Genomic DNA, 15,786 nt, shown 5'->3' on the forward strand with positions numbered 1-15,786 from the left:
AACAGAGGAACCAGGCTGCCTTTTCTCTCCTTTGTTATTTGCATTATATTTAGAAACATTGGCAAATAAAATTAGGGATTCAGATTCAAGGATATAATTGGTATGGTAATCAAGAAAGGTTAATTTTATTTACAGAGGATATTATTTCATACCTGATAAAACTTGAAAAGAACATGTCAGTACTGTGGAACATTCTGTTTCAGTTTCAAGTCTTTTCTGAGTACAAAATTAAAAGATGATAGTTTGTAGCTATTGCCTTTGTTTTAACTACTCACACACAAATCGGTTTAGCAATACCAATAGTACAAGCCGCAGTGGTACAGCAGTAGCGTTGTTGCCTCACAGCAAGAGGTTCTCCTGTTCGATTCTCGGCTGGAGCGCCTTATGTGTGGAGTCTGCATGTCCTCCCCACAGTCGAGTGGCCTCCAAAAGACATACGTGAATGGGCGTGCCTTCATTGAAGGTTGGGTGTCAGGCTGGTAACTCGGCACCATAAAAATCGGCTGCCAGTCATTAGCTTACCAGAGTTCCACTGTGGCGACCCCTAACTGGGAAAAGCCGAAAAGACAAACAAACAGTTGTTAAATTTGTAGTTCTGAACATTTTTCCAGTAAGTAATGAAACAAAATGTATTACCCAATAATGACAAACTTGCCCATTTCAGAACATTTTAACCGTAAAAGGCCCCTCACACAATATCAGTCAATAAGCACAATCTCTGCAGAAGTAAACGTCATCTGAATACTTCTACATTAAAGAGATTTATCACTAAGGATGCTATTACTGGCAAAGAACTTTACATTCCACTGTTCCATCTACAAATTTAGTGCTTGCTGCCCTTGAAGAATTAATTGCCTATGTTGCATTAAAGAAAAAAATGGTACACTGATAATATTGCAATAGAGAATCACTGAGAAACAGACAATTTCATAGTAACTAGGCATCTTAAACAAAGGACAGCACACTAAGGAATGCAGAACCCCTACCCCCTCTTAAAATACAACAAATAAATCGGCAACTAGGACATTACATACCAAGCCTCCATAACTCTCAACCTCTTAGCACAAGAAATCTGAACAAAGCCTAAAAAACAGGGGGGCAAAGGCCCCAAACAGGGACAGATTATAAATATTGCTCTTATAGACTTAGAAACTTGCTAGAATAACATAATTTGTCTTAGCATGCATTTTCTGAAGGACTGACATTTCACCTCAATGATTTATCAGATCAAATATTTTAGATGGACAAGACAAAAAATGTGAGGCAAAATCTGGGAACTATACAACATTATGGACAATGGAGATATTTGTCTCAGCACTCTTGTCAATGGATACATGGGCTTGGGGGAGAAGGAAACTGACCAGGGGTGTTAGCTGTAAGAAACAAGTGATAGCTGTGGGGAGGGGTAAAGTGTGTGTGTAGGGGGACAAATAATAGGTTGAGAGCGCTGATCTTCAATAATACAATGCCCCACTCACTGTAAGATTCATCAAAAAAGGAAATCTTAAATCACAGCCATTTTTTCACCTGCAGCAATCCATGAAGAAAGACTGTAATGTTTACTCTTAAGAGAAATTAACAAAATGCTGCCATACACTTCTGCTACCTGCATGGAGTTTATACTCTTCTCCTCCCACCTAACATATAAAACATGTTGAAATTTCTTCATACCTCTCAACCAGCTTCCAATATCAGATCCACAGATGCAGGTCTCGGTAAGCAAAAGAGTGATCTCCACATTTCCAAATGCCCTTGTAAAAGTGCCAGCAGCTTCTGGTGGGGGGGGACTGAAATGCACAGTGAGAGTAATATAGCACTTTAAATCCCTCAGATAAAGAGGACCCTAATCATTTATGGACAGCTATAGCTGCATCAAGGTTTTAAAGATTATATAATAGCAAACAGGAAGCTAGAGCACACTTCACAGCACACATGTAATATGATGGTACCTGGGTGCAACAGTAAATAGCCTGGTAACAGAGTTTCTCTGCTAGCTTTAAGAGATCAGTTTCATAATCAGGAAGTCCCAGGTGAAGGGCATTAGTGTAGTAAAGGTAGGATGAAACAGGAACATGAACAGGTTTTGTAAGATCCTCTCAAGGAATAAGGTGTTAGATCCTGGAGATATTCCCCAAGTAGAAACTTATTTATCCACTGTTCGCATTTGGTCCCTAAATATTAGCCAGTTCCCGAGGATCATGTTTAGACCATGCATCTTACTTAGCCGGTTTAGTAGTGGCCGCTATAATGGATAAAAGTGTGTGTGTGTGTGTGTGTGTGTGTGTGTGTGTGTGTGTGTGTGTGTGTGTGTGTGTGTGTGTGTGTGTGTGAAAAGATGCTTCTGAGATTGAGATGTTTGTACGTTTGATTGCTAAGTGTTCAAGCAGTGACCCACAGCAATACATACCTGGGTAATCTTACTTTTATTGCATATTTCATTTTGTTAATGTTATGGAGTGTCACAGTATAGAATAATTCTAGTAATCTGAGTTTCCCATTAGAGCCTATACCTGTTTATGTACCAGAACAGACACTATGCATGCTATGTATGAAGGCATGTTTGTAGCAGCTCTTATTCAGAAGTGAGAGACCAAAACCTAAAAGCCCTGAGACATTAAAAAGTAAGGATGATTCTAACAGAAATATCGAGAATCCTGATTCTACCTGCAATGCCATTAAACCATTTTGTTGGGTTCTTCAATCCCCACTGTACCTCCCTATGGGAGCTTACCCCCTCTCCGATCACTGGACCTCAGGCCTAGAGGAGTGATTCACAAATCTAACTAGGCATATTCCGTGGATATTTAATACATTCAAGGAAAACAACTACAGTCTTCAGAATTTAGCAGGAACACAGCTACTGTAGCGTGGGCAGGTTTCAAGTTGCCCTTTGTTTGACTGGAATGGTTCTGAGATATAAGCCTAGGACAAGTTGATATGACTGATCGTATGAGAAACATACCTATTAGAGGACATTATCAGCGACATAATAAGATGATGAATCATTAAGAAAACTTGCCTAGGCCTAGATGAGAGCAGAATGTTTAGTTTGACAAGAGTCTTCAGTGAAATTGGCAACAAACAATTATAAGCTAAACCTTATCCAAATCTTAAAAAAAAAAAAAAAAAAAAACAGCAGAAGACATAATTTATTCACATATTTCTTTTAGCTAAGCTTTGTAGGGAAATTTAGTTTGACAAGATTCTTCGGTGAAATAGCAGAAAAATAAGCAATTATTTTATAAGCTAAACCCTGTCAAAATCTTAAGAAAAACAATAGTAGCAGATGTAATTCAATCAACATTTTTATCCTGATTTCTTTTAGTAAAACTTTCCTTCATCTATATCACCCTGTTAACTGCTTACATCATAATCAATGCACAGAGCAGTACAAAGCTGTTCTGCATCTCAGTGAGAAAACTATATGGTGATTATGTACTTTAATCAGTCTTCTACAGTGTTACCTTTCTTTACTCATCTAAAACCTAGGAGTTGAAGTCATTAGAATTCACTGCAAACAGACCCTGTTTAAGATATGCAAGTAACTTTTTTGAGGCAAAAATTGCATATCCATTCTTCCCAGAAGGACTTCTGAGGTAGTGGGGTTCCCTGAGTGTATAGTCCCTGCTACATTTGGAAAGTTTATACAAGCTGATCATAAGGTACTATCCTTTCAGACAAACCTTATTAATAGCTGCTATTTCCAAACACACAAACTCAGAAATACACACACACACACACACACACACACACACACACACACACACACACACACACACTTTCTCTCGCACACAGAAGCCCAGTGTAAACTACACAGACACACACATACACTTACCTTCTTTTTAATCTGAATAGCCACACGTGTACACATGGCATTAGCTCTTCTGCTTGTTTAATTTCCGCATGTAACTGTAGAACGTGTTTACATCCACGTTGGCGTGCGTGGATGTGACGCATGCATGTTCCTCCTTAAAGGAGAAGACTCCACTACCGTGGAGTGAAGTTTTTTTTTTTTTTTTTTTGTTAATTCTTAAAGTCCTGGCCAACCTGCAGGTATAAAAGTGGGAGGGGTGCTCGCTTCCTCCTCTCCCTATAATTCTGGCTATGTATGGTTTATTTATTTTAATTAATTTACTTTCTTATTATGCTTTTGCATACTAAGAACAGTAAATTAATTAAAATAAACACAAATTGCGCCCTTTACGAGGCGGTCCTGTACAGCGCCCTAGGTGGTCGCCTAGTTCGCCTATGCCTAAGGCTGGCCGTGTCTGCAACATCTTGGACTAGACTACCAACCACTGGAAAGCTTGGGAACTGCTTTTCAGGAATCAGCTTTGGATAGGTGCTTCAATAGGTGAGAGAAGGAACAGAAGGACATTATTACCGAAGACTGATGCTGCATTTTCAGATTTATTGTATTTTTCTGAATTTTATCGTTATAAAGCATATTTGCTTTTCCTTGGTCTAACTGATGCAAGTGTGCTTCGAAATCGCCTTTTAAGTAATCACTCATTTCCTTACTTTATTATGCATTTCACAGATATTTTTTACTGAAAAAGTCATTTTCCTATCACGGTTGCTGCTGTTAGACTGTTTGCTTTGAAATTGCCTTCTGTAAGGGATTTCTAGCCAGTTGTTTGTGGGATTGAACTTGCGGGATTATTTTCAGTATGTTTTTACATTAAGAGGAGTAGGATAATTCATCTTGTGATATGAAGTGTTTGACACACCCTTATAGCTCACCAATTAAAGGACCGGACAACATGGATATGCAGTTTCTTAACTTAATTGCAACCACCTTAGTGTATATGGATTATTTTGAGGCAATGTAGTTGTCTCATGTTTACTGACAAGCACTTAATCCTTAAAGTAACAGATACAGTGTGCAAGAGGTGTACATATGCAATGTCACTGGAGGCTGAACTCTCACATACAAGCACACATCAGGTTGTCAAAACCACGTACACACCAACTTATGCTGTGGGACTTAAATGTAATCTTCCTAAACAACAAAGACCTCCTAGACTATCCACTGACGATATGTACCTTCAACAAACCCAAAAGCACAAAAAAAGTAAATAAATAAAAAAACACAAAGTGTACATACAGCCATACTCAGTAGAGCCCCATATACAACTCCCACCGTTCCCTAAACTGGTTGGAACTCCCAAACGATCTGACTTACATTCAACTGATAACGGTGCATAAGCTCATTCTCAACCCTTCTAACTGCCCTTCCCCGTCTTCTGCCCTCAATATGCGTCAGCCTCATAGAATACTCAGATCCAATAATCAAAATCTCCTCGAACTATATAAGCCCACACGTAGTCCTGGGCAACTCATACTATCTTTCTCACTTGCCAGATCATGGAACTCACTTCCCCTACACATTAGAACTACCCATAATCTATCCACCTTTAATACCTCAGTCTACTCTCTCCTCTCTTTGGGAATGATGCTGCTCTCACCCCACCTGACGGATTGTATATATCTGTTGTGCATATATATTTCATTTAGATGTCTTCATATATTCTGTATTACTTGACTTGTATTGTTACTTTTTACTATTGTAAAAATTGAAAATTCTGTACTTTGGAACTTTATTGTAGATTGGTTATACTGTATTTTGGAGCTTTTCTCCCTTTGCCTCCATTGAAAACAGGTTCATCTTGGCCCAATGGACTTTCCCGGTTAACAAACTGCAAATAAATAAAAGTAAATAAAATAAGGCAAGCAAATCACTTCCCAGGACACTAGTTATAGGGGCTGCTTTATAGCACGTACTGATTCCCTTCTAACCAGGCTAAACAAGATAACTGTTAGTTTCCTATCTGGAGCCAGGATCTGCCAAATTATCCATCCATTCAATTCATTACATATTAGGTACCAATATGATTCCATCACAGTCCATGTAGTTGTAAATGGCCTATGAGAAGAGTTTCATTATGGAGCTGTTGGGCTGTGTGTCTCAGGCTGGTGTGAGCCTAGCACTGAATACCATGTTTATCTTCACAGAGGATGATGCAACAATATGAACAATGACAGATTTAAACAACTGGCTGAGTTTCCTTTTGTCATTCTGAGGGGATCCTATATCTGTCAGCATGGGAAGACAGTTATCAGACCATATTGCTTTGCCAGAAATGGTCTGCATCTGTCCGGTCTAGACTTTTGAATACTGGCTAAAACTTTATCCATCCTCCACAGAGCCTTTTTTAGGCAGTGCCAAATTGGCAAACCTACCGGCATAGCAAAATTAACTCAAGTGAATGCCAGGGGCATAAACAAAACAAACAAAAAATAAAATACACTCCCTCCAAGCCCGCCTCACCAGAGAATGTATACATCTGTGTAGTTACCGAGACATGGTTTAAAGGTAAAGAGAGAGTACCTTGGCAGTTCAAGGTTTCACTGCCTTAAACACTTTTAGACCACTAGCTGTATAGACAGGCTAAAGGAGGAGGTGTCTTCGTATACATAGATACCAAGCATGCCTCTAGGTTGGTTAAACAGGATGACAAACTGGAGTTTCTCAACCAATACCAATATCCTAGCTAGCTACAGGTCACCCTCCATGTCCCAAAAAACTCATAATGCATAGTTAAATGTACTGGAGACAACTACTGTCTAACTTAACACCCTGTGTTCTACACAGCCTCAGATCTGCAGGCACCAAGATTCCTGGATTTCATAAATACAAACACCCTTAACAAGTTAGTGCATACACTGACTACAGGCACCAACGTACAGGACTTTTTATGCAAAAATATGGGAAAACCCTGCCTCATCCAGTGTCATGTCCTTTCTGATAAGGTCCAACTATAAAGCTGTGTTCTTCTAAACCAAAATCAGCTTGGTAACCCCAGTAAACCCTGCAACAGTTAGGAACTATTCAAAGGCAGACTACCTTTTATTAAGCAGTAGTTTGTCAATATTCAGTGCCCCTCCAAACCCAGAGAACACAGCAGCCTATGCAGGATTGTTCACACAAACCCTCTACAACCATGTCAGTGGCTGCATGGAGGCTGCTGTACCAACCGGAAGTAAGCCCACAATTAACTCCAAAATAAACTGTACTGGTGGTATCCCAAATTAAACAGAATATACAACAAAAGTAAAAAGTCATGGCTAAAAATCAGGACGTTTAACTACTATAAAGATAAAAACTCTCGTCAAATTTAACAGGCAACTAAGTCTAATAAAAACAGTTCCAAGATTAAAGTAGCCGATCATGTAGCCCAGGCAGGTATGACCCTGACCCTGAGTAGCATCCTGCCCTCACCAAGAATGATACCTCAGTATAAAGAAAAAATAATCAATTTCAATAATTGGCTAAGCATCTGGTGTCATTCAAAGGGGATCCAGTGTCTGTTAGCCTGGGACGACATGCTCGACAAGCTGCGTTGCTTCACAAGAGACGGCTTGCACCTGTCACCCCTATGCTTTCGAATACTGGCCAAGGCTCTTGCTGCCCCCATAGTGCCTTTTTTAGGCAAGGCTCAAAAGTCAAACCCACCTCCGTAAACAGCACAATTAACAAAAAACTGAGGCTTATGCTACTCAACGCCAGGAGTTGAAATTTCAAAATGCACGCGCTCGAAGCATTCCTCTGTATGGAGAACGTCGACATCTGTGCAGTAACTGAAACCTGGTTCAAGGCTTCAGAGATCACCCCAGCACTACTGAGCTACAACTCATACCACACGTTTCGGCCACAGAACACAGACCGAAACACAAAAGGAGGGGGTGTATCCCATATTCATCAAGGATACGTACACCTCCAGGTTAGTGGTGCAGCATGGTACCTCTGAGATCATCCATGTGCAACTAACATTGACAAATCTGCAATGCAAATTGTGGCCTGCTACAGATCACCCTCCATGACCCAGGACCACCACTTCACCTTTCTGGAGACACTGGAAAACATGAGGGTCCTACCGAACACCCTGATATTGGGCGACTTCAATTACCCTACTATTCACTGAGAAAGCTACTCGAGTACAAACTCCCAGGCCCAGCGCTTCCTGGAATTCATCAACTCAAATGCCCTGGATCAGCTGGTAAACTCCCCTACCAGGGGTGAAAACATATTGGACCTGGTCATCACCAACATGGGCACAGGTATTCCACACCGGAGGTCAACCCGTCACTGGTTAGATCAGACCATAAACTAATCACTCTGGATGTCCACACCCCACCACCACCCCCAACTAAGGAAACCACAGTAAAAACCTTTTCTAAAGCAAATTTCACCTTACTTAAGACGGAGGTGGTAAGTTTCACAGCCCCGCGCTAAAGGATAACACTGCCCAGGATGCAAAACCTTTACAAATGCACTCTATGAACACCTACAAGGATACGTGGATCGTGCCATCCCTAGCAAAACCAAGACTCACTCCTCTAAAAGAAGGAAAACAGTTTGGTGGACCCCTGCCATAAACAGGCTATACAATAGGAGGAGGAAACTAGTTCAGAAAAAAGCAAATCTCAAGAAGGAAAGACATCCCTAATCAGTAATTAAGAAAGTAAGGTCCCTCATGAAATCATCCAAGGCTAACTTCGAAAGAAAAATAGCCAAGGATTCAAAAGATAACCACAAAGCCTACTTTAGCTATGTTAAGAATCTTAAGTGGCAACTCGCAGATATGCACTGAACTAGTGCAAAATAGCACAAAATATACTGAACCTACTGATATTGCCAACATCCTGGCAGATAGATTCAGTGCAAACTTCACCCCCCTCTCACCTCCAAAAGGGCCCACAACAATACTGGAAAAGTGTAGTGTCCCAAAAATCACAGACACACAGGTGAAAACAGCCCTTTCAAAAGCCAAAAACACAGTGTCAGTGGAACCAGATGGTGTCCCAGGCTGTGTCTTGCACGAACTACAGAACAAACTAACCTCCCAGCTAAACATGCTGTTCAACCTCAGCCTCTCCACAGGCTACGTGCCCATAGAATGACGCACAGCAACGGTTATTCCTCTCCACAAAGAAGGGGCCACAACTGACCCTGGTAACTATCACCCCATAAGCCTGAATAGCCTGGTCTGCAAGGTTGTGGAGCGCATCATCATGGAACTCATTTACAAAGACATTGGGAACCTCCAAACACTTGACCCTACCCAGTTCAGCTTTGTTAAGGGCAGATCATGCCTACTAAACTTGGTTGACTTCTTCGAGACAGTCACCAAGGCCATAGACGAAGGAAAGGTGGTTCACACAGCCTACCTTGACCTCGCCAAGGCTTTTGACACCATTCCCCACTCGGGTATTACAGAAAAACTCACCAGCCCAAACATAAACCCCCTACGTCACGAGATGGGTTGCCAACTGGCTTACGGATTGAACTCACACGGTAAGAATAGCGGGCTCCAGATTCGACTTTAAACCAGTCACAAGTGGTGTCCCGCAAGGCTCGGTCCTGGGACCCCCTGCTGTTTGGCATATACTTCTCAGAAGTGCAGGCAAACACAGGAGGACTATGGCTAACCAAGTTCGCCGATGACTGCAAACTGGGAGCCATAATTGACTCTCTGGCTGACACGGACATCCTCCAAAAGGGCCCTACTGAGACGGACACCTGGTGTCAAAGTCATGGCCTCAAGCTAAATGCCAAAAAATGCATAGTCATCCCATTTGGGAAAAACAAAACACCCACAAATTACCACACAGGTGGCAGCCCCCTTAATACAGAAGAGGTAATAAGAGATCTGGGGACCCAGGTAGATAGTAATTTCTCCTGTGACAATCATATTGCCAAAGTAGTAAGGAAATCCTTCTATGTGGCTCATCTAATTACTAAAGGGTTCACATCTAGAAATAAAGAGGTTATAGTGCCCCTCTACTCATTAGACCCATCATAGAGTACAATGCCACATTTGGGATGTACCTCACAAGACACTTCCAACAGCTGGAAAGACCACAAAAGTATCTCACCAAGAGGATTACTGGCCTCAAACATATGTCCTATGCAGCCCGACTGAAAAGACTCCGGCTGTACTCAGTGTCATATCACTTACTCAGAGGTGATCTCTTCCTGACTTACAAAGCCATGTCCAACTCAGAATTGATGGACATGCTCCACCTAAAAAAATCCAAGTCACTGCGAGCCACGCGGACTAGTGAGCTAAACCTCACCACAGCAATAAATAGAACATGCTGGAGGGATAGATTCCTGTCACAGAGACTCCCCATGCTTTGGAACAAAATTCAAAACTACATCAGGCAGAGCCCCTCACTAACACTTTTAAAGAGAAACCTTGATGAGTGGATGGGTAACAGAAAATATACCCCTGGGAATCACTTCATTGGCTTTGCTTGACAGAGGATCAGTTAATTAATCAATGGGGCAGCGAAAGCCGACACACTCTGGCTAGGCTGATAAATGCCCTCGAGCAGATAGCCTAGTACCTACCTATGAACCTATAAAAGCCTTTTCAGCATTGTCAGAATCCTCAAACACAGCAGTGTGCTGAACTGGTGGCTTATGCACTGAGTTGGGTGATACAGTGAATCTGTTGGCTGATAAATTCAGTTCCAACATTACCTCCTCTCCCACTCACTCCAGCCATCCCACCAAGAAATCCCCTCCAGCTATAAATAGAGAGCATGTCCTGGCTACTGTTGCTAAGGCCAAGAACACAGCCTCAGTGGGACCAGATAATATCCCAGAATGCCTCATGAATAGTCTGAAATATGCCTTATCGGGACCACTAGAGTGACTATTTAACTGTAGTCTCAAAACAAGCTTTGTGACACAAAAATGTAGGATTGCAGTTGTCATCCCCTTTCATAAGGGTGGACAATCAGCAGGTACTGAAAACTACACACCTGTTATTCTGACTAAAATTATTTGCAAAGCCATGGAAAGAGTTATCATGGAAGTGATCAGCAAAGATATTGATGACCTCCAGACACTTGATCCATCCTAGTTTGGCTTCATCAAAGGAAGGTCATGCCTACTGAACATGGTGGACTTATTTGAAAAAGTCACCAAACCAATGAATGAGGGTAAAATGGTGCATAATACCTACCTTAATCTGGCTAAGGCATTTGATATAGTACCCCACTCGGGTATTACATTTAAGGAATTAGGCGTAAACCTCTATATAATGTGGACAGACATCTGGCTCATGGACAGGATCCATATGGTAAATAACAGTGAGACTACCTCCTCAAAGAGGCCACTTACAAGTGGAGTCCCTCAGGGCTCAATGCTGGGCCCACTCCTCTTTGGCATGTATTTCCCAGAAGTCAAAGGCCTCTGGATGACCTGGTTCACAGATGATTACAAATTGGGAGCAGTCATAGGATGCTCCCATGATGCAGACACCCTACAGGAAGTGTCCAGCACAGACAAATGACTGGTGCCAAATCCATGGCTTAAAATTCAATGTCAATTAATGCATTATACTTCCTTTTTTAGAAGTTGGCAACCCCAGGGAAACTATGTCTTTGATAAAACATCCCTTAGAGATGACTCACTGGTCAAGTATCTGGGTACCCATTTAAATAGTACCCTATCATTCAAACTACATATGTCCCCCTCATTATGTACATGACCAGACAAGCAGCTGCCGGAATGTCCCCAAAGGTTCCTTACAAAAAGAATACAGGACATAAACACAATGTCTGCCCTGTGCAGATCACCTCAAAGCCATATCTCTATGCTCTATCTCCTATAGGCTACTGAGAGGTGATTTATGCCTGGCTTACAAGGCATCCTTAGACCCTGTTCTGCTGAACCTTTTGCACTTCTGCAAAAAAAAAAGTCCAAAATACCTAAATTTTGCTTGCAACATGAATAGGACATGCTGGAGAGAGACACATACATCTCAGGATAATTCCCATTCTCTAGAATAGGCTCCCTGTCAACGTGAAACAAAGTCCCTTCCTAAGCCTATTAAAGTGTAGCTTGGACCAGTGGATGGGAAATCAGAAATTCACCCCTAGTCTGGAACCTATGTCTCTGACCACAAATCACCCCCTATATAAATGTCTAAAACATAAAACTGGTGGGTCACATTTCGGTTGCATGTCTAGGCTTATAAAGACGTAGTGGTCTTTAACCTAGCATACAGGTATGAACATCTGTAACCAATATGGTTTGGTATATGTTGTAAACATTTGCCTTCCTGTGGTGAAAATACACTGATCCAAATTTATTAGCTTTTCCATCCTTAGTGATAACCCTCCTCGCAAGTATCCCCATGAAAATCGTAACATCTTTATTTAACATTTAAATAGGTCTATAGTACTCCAGACACATTGGATCCTTACTTTCCTTTATTATGGCCATGCTCACCACCCTTTTCCAAATGAGTAGAGTTCTATAACTCTAGTACCTCATTCAAGAAAGCTGCCCTCTCCAACTTATAGGGTTCAGATAGAATACTATCCTCATCCAGAGATTTGGCAGCCAGAAATGCCTTTACTGCCAATTCCATTTCCTGATCTGTGACTGTACTCAAAATCCTGTACCTCATCTTACCTTAGTCTAAAGGAGAGTCATTCATTCCAAGAACTCCTCAACCTTGTCTCCACCTGCCACCTCCCGATCGTACATTGAATAAAGACCAGCATAACACTTCTTAAAAACTACCACAATTCCTTCTGGGTCTCAGATTGTCAAGCCACTGTGTGGGATCTGCAGGCCTACTACCATAGACTCTCATTTCTACTTTTCCAGCTTTATTCTAAGCATCAATTGCCATTGAAGTAACATCAGAATAATTGTACTTTGGTGATTTTGGCCTACAAGACATTTCTTGTTTAATTTTAAACCATTTCATCTTTACTCAGGACTATGTTTTCATGAAATGATTCACCCCCCTCCCCCCTTAGCATGCAATTCATGCTTCCTTTTGAACCAGCTACCCCATTGGTACTACTCAAAACTTTCCAAATCTCCTCACATTCACCATATATTTCTGCAGTCCTCCTTTGATTAGCATTTTCACTATATCCCAGTCAGTCATTCCCCCATTGTTCCCCTTCAGATCCTCACACCAACCTTCTTTCAAGTTAGTGTACCAAATTAAAAAAAAAAACTTGGAACCAATCAAAATATAAAATCTCTAGTGTTGCCAGAGTTGTCTCTCATTTTCACGTCAACTTTATTAGAACATGGTCTGGTACAGGTGGTACCTCACAATACAGCTGTAATCCATTCCAGAATGGCGGTTGAATTGAGAGACACCATTTCCCATACAAATGTTTGGAAAATGGTTTAATTTGTTCCCAGCCCAAACAAAATTAAAAAGACACTAAAAAAATTAAAAAAATGTAGCTCACCATGATTTGAAGAGAATGACATCTCTTAAATGGAGGAGAGGATGTAGAGGAGGGATGGAGGAGGAATGGATGACTACTGCACGTTCCTAAAACTATGGCTCACATGTCAAGTACAGATTTATTTGATGTTAAATCCATCTAAAAATGTACACTAGCATGTTTCCTGTCCAGCTAAAATGGATGCTCATTACATCTTTGTGTGATAGCAGTTATGAAATTAATATCTGTTGTGTCTGATTATGATTAATGTTTCATTTGCACTTTTTAGTCAAACATTCCTCTTATGCTGTGCTGATGATGCCATAAGAAGGTAGAAACATGTATGTCCCACAGCTAGGGGTTTGGCTTTATTGGCCTGAAATTATCCATAAATAGACTTAAAAGTAAAAGAAAAAGTCATTGGGCATTCAGAATTGCCATTTAGCTGAAACACTTGATATCCTTAAAGGGTAATTTGCATATATCCCATGTTGCCTCTGATGCAAGAGGTTTAAGATATCGCACAGTGGAAAGTCTAGCTTTGCTAGATTTTTCTTTTTATAGCAGCAAAAGTGAAAAATAGTCTGCTTGTGTGGTGCTACCATCTGCTGGCCACAGATGGAAGTGTATAGTAGTGCAGTGCTCATGTCCATACTCCAAAGGTGTGCCAACTGTTCAAAAATGTTTGCATGTAAAAGAGACGCATGCCAGCTATTCAGCCTCTTGTTAGCAATATACCCATCACTGTTTTAGCAGCATATGGGGAAATTTACAAATACACCTTAAATTTTTATCATACTACATAGAACTGGACAACTGCATTCATATTATGCTAAACAGACCTTCATTCAGTGTTATGTTTTGCTTTACAGGTTAGGAGAAGTGACACTGAGAGATTTCAAATCAGCCACTGACAGAGAAGGAAATTATCGGTACCATTTTAAAGCACTGGACCCAGAATTTGGTACAGTCAAAGAAGAGGTATGCTGTTTTGGCTGCATGAAGTACAATCAGAATAGTTTCTCCATAAACTAACTTGTGTAGGATGTAGACAATCATCAGGTCCAAGATGGCACAGTTTTGTTATTTAATCAAGTTGTTCATGGTGTGACACCTTTCATTTGTATTTGTTTGATATCATCTGTAGCATGCATGCTCTCTGCAGTGAAGTGCTGCTCTTTGTAATGGAAAGCCATAGCTAGGAAACAGTTCATGCATTTTTAACCTCCGCCCTTCCCATGCTCTAGCAGTTCCAGGTGTAATATATTCATTGGAGATAGTGGTATGGCTGTGCATTTGCTTTGCTCTCTCCTTGAGAAACTGCTCCAGATGTACTACAAGACAGCCTTAATCAAACAATTAAGCTTCAACAAAGTACGACTTCAGTGTCCCGCTTAGTGCCCCACAACAAGCAACTGTCTTTAGCTTGACTGCCCAGGCTAGTCCCTTACTAAGGGTCTGTTAAGTTTTTTTTTTTTTTTTTAAATCTTCTCTGGTACTAGGCCAGCTTCTGAACTTACCTGGTTATTTTCCTGGAGTTCATTTATTTTTTTTCTTTCAGTTTCTGATATCTTTTGTAAGGTAATAGAGGGAGATCAGAACATGTTTGCAGTGGGCTTGTGCATTGACCATGTTACTTCATGCATTTAGTTTATTCTTCACATGCACTTAATAAAGGTTGCTTGAAATTGTTTCTACAGCAGACTATGATAATTTTTCCCGTAAAGTGATTTAAACATATTCTGGGATTTTTGCCCTCTGGATAATAGATAGAACTAAGACTGTGAAACGTCAACATATATGTAAAATGCCTGTATTAAATGCCCACATAACACCAGTTTAATGAACCATGTTTTCCTCTACCATCTAATAGGGCAAAAAAGATCTGGCTACAGTTCAGGAGGAGAGGTGAGGGGATCCCCAATCATCTTTCATGGTTTAGCCCCCTGTCCCATCATTTCCTCTGACTGTATACATGCCCCTCCCATACTTTTGGCATATTACAAGGAGTGTAGGCCCTTGCAGGACCTTTTGTAAACTGCTGCTAGCCATCATTACTAAAAGTAGTGACCAATTTTTTAATAACCTCTCTCTAAAAAATGTGAATTAAAAGCAGGTCCATGTGCAGATTAATCTCTGCTCTTACACTTGTTATGTATTGTTTAACATCTTTATTGGACTCTCACTTAAGACATGAGCAGTTGCAAAAATTATACATCACATATTTTATGTAATCATCAATCCAGTATTACATAAATTAATCATATCATACCTTCCTTTAAATCCCACTCCTCCAAAACATTCTGCATGTATTGTTCCCACAATTTCCATTTTTTCTAAGTAAGTCGCTCTTATAAAGATCCTACTTCCAGTTCTTTCATCTCCATTACAATATTCAATACTTCAAATACAGTTGGTATAGATTTTGATTTCCATTTTCTAGTAGTTGCTGTTTTTGGCAGCCACCAGAATTTAGCTTAACAAGGTCTTACTGGGTCTAGGCATTTCAAA

At 40.7% G+C, this 15,786-nt stretch overlaps 1 protein-coding gene across 2 annotated transcripts in view; it reads left to right on the forward strand.

Annotated features, from left to right (window-relative positions):
- DIXDC1 (DIX domain containing 1) overlaps window positions 1-15,786 on the forward strand; it is a 1,310,681-nt gene that overhangs the window by 1,274,838 nt on the left and 20,057 nt on the right. For both annotated transcript variants that reach the window (XM_044081011.1, XM_044081010.1), the window contains one exon: window positions 14,148-14,256. In XM_044081011.1, coding sequence (XP_043936946.1) covers window positions 14,148-14,256 — 109 coding nt within the window. The remainder of the gene's footprint in view (window positions 1-14,147; window positions 14,257-15,786) is intronic.

This window comes from Protopterus annectens, chromosome 8.part0 (assembly GCF_019279795.1).
Source record: "Protopterus annectens isolate FY-2018-M chromosome 8.part0, PAN1.0, whole genome shotgun sequence".
Lineage (NCBI taxonomy): Eukaryota > Metazoa > Chordata > Ceratodontiformes > Protopteridae > Protopterus > Protopterus annectens.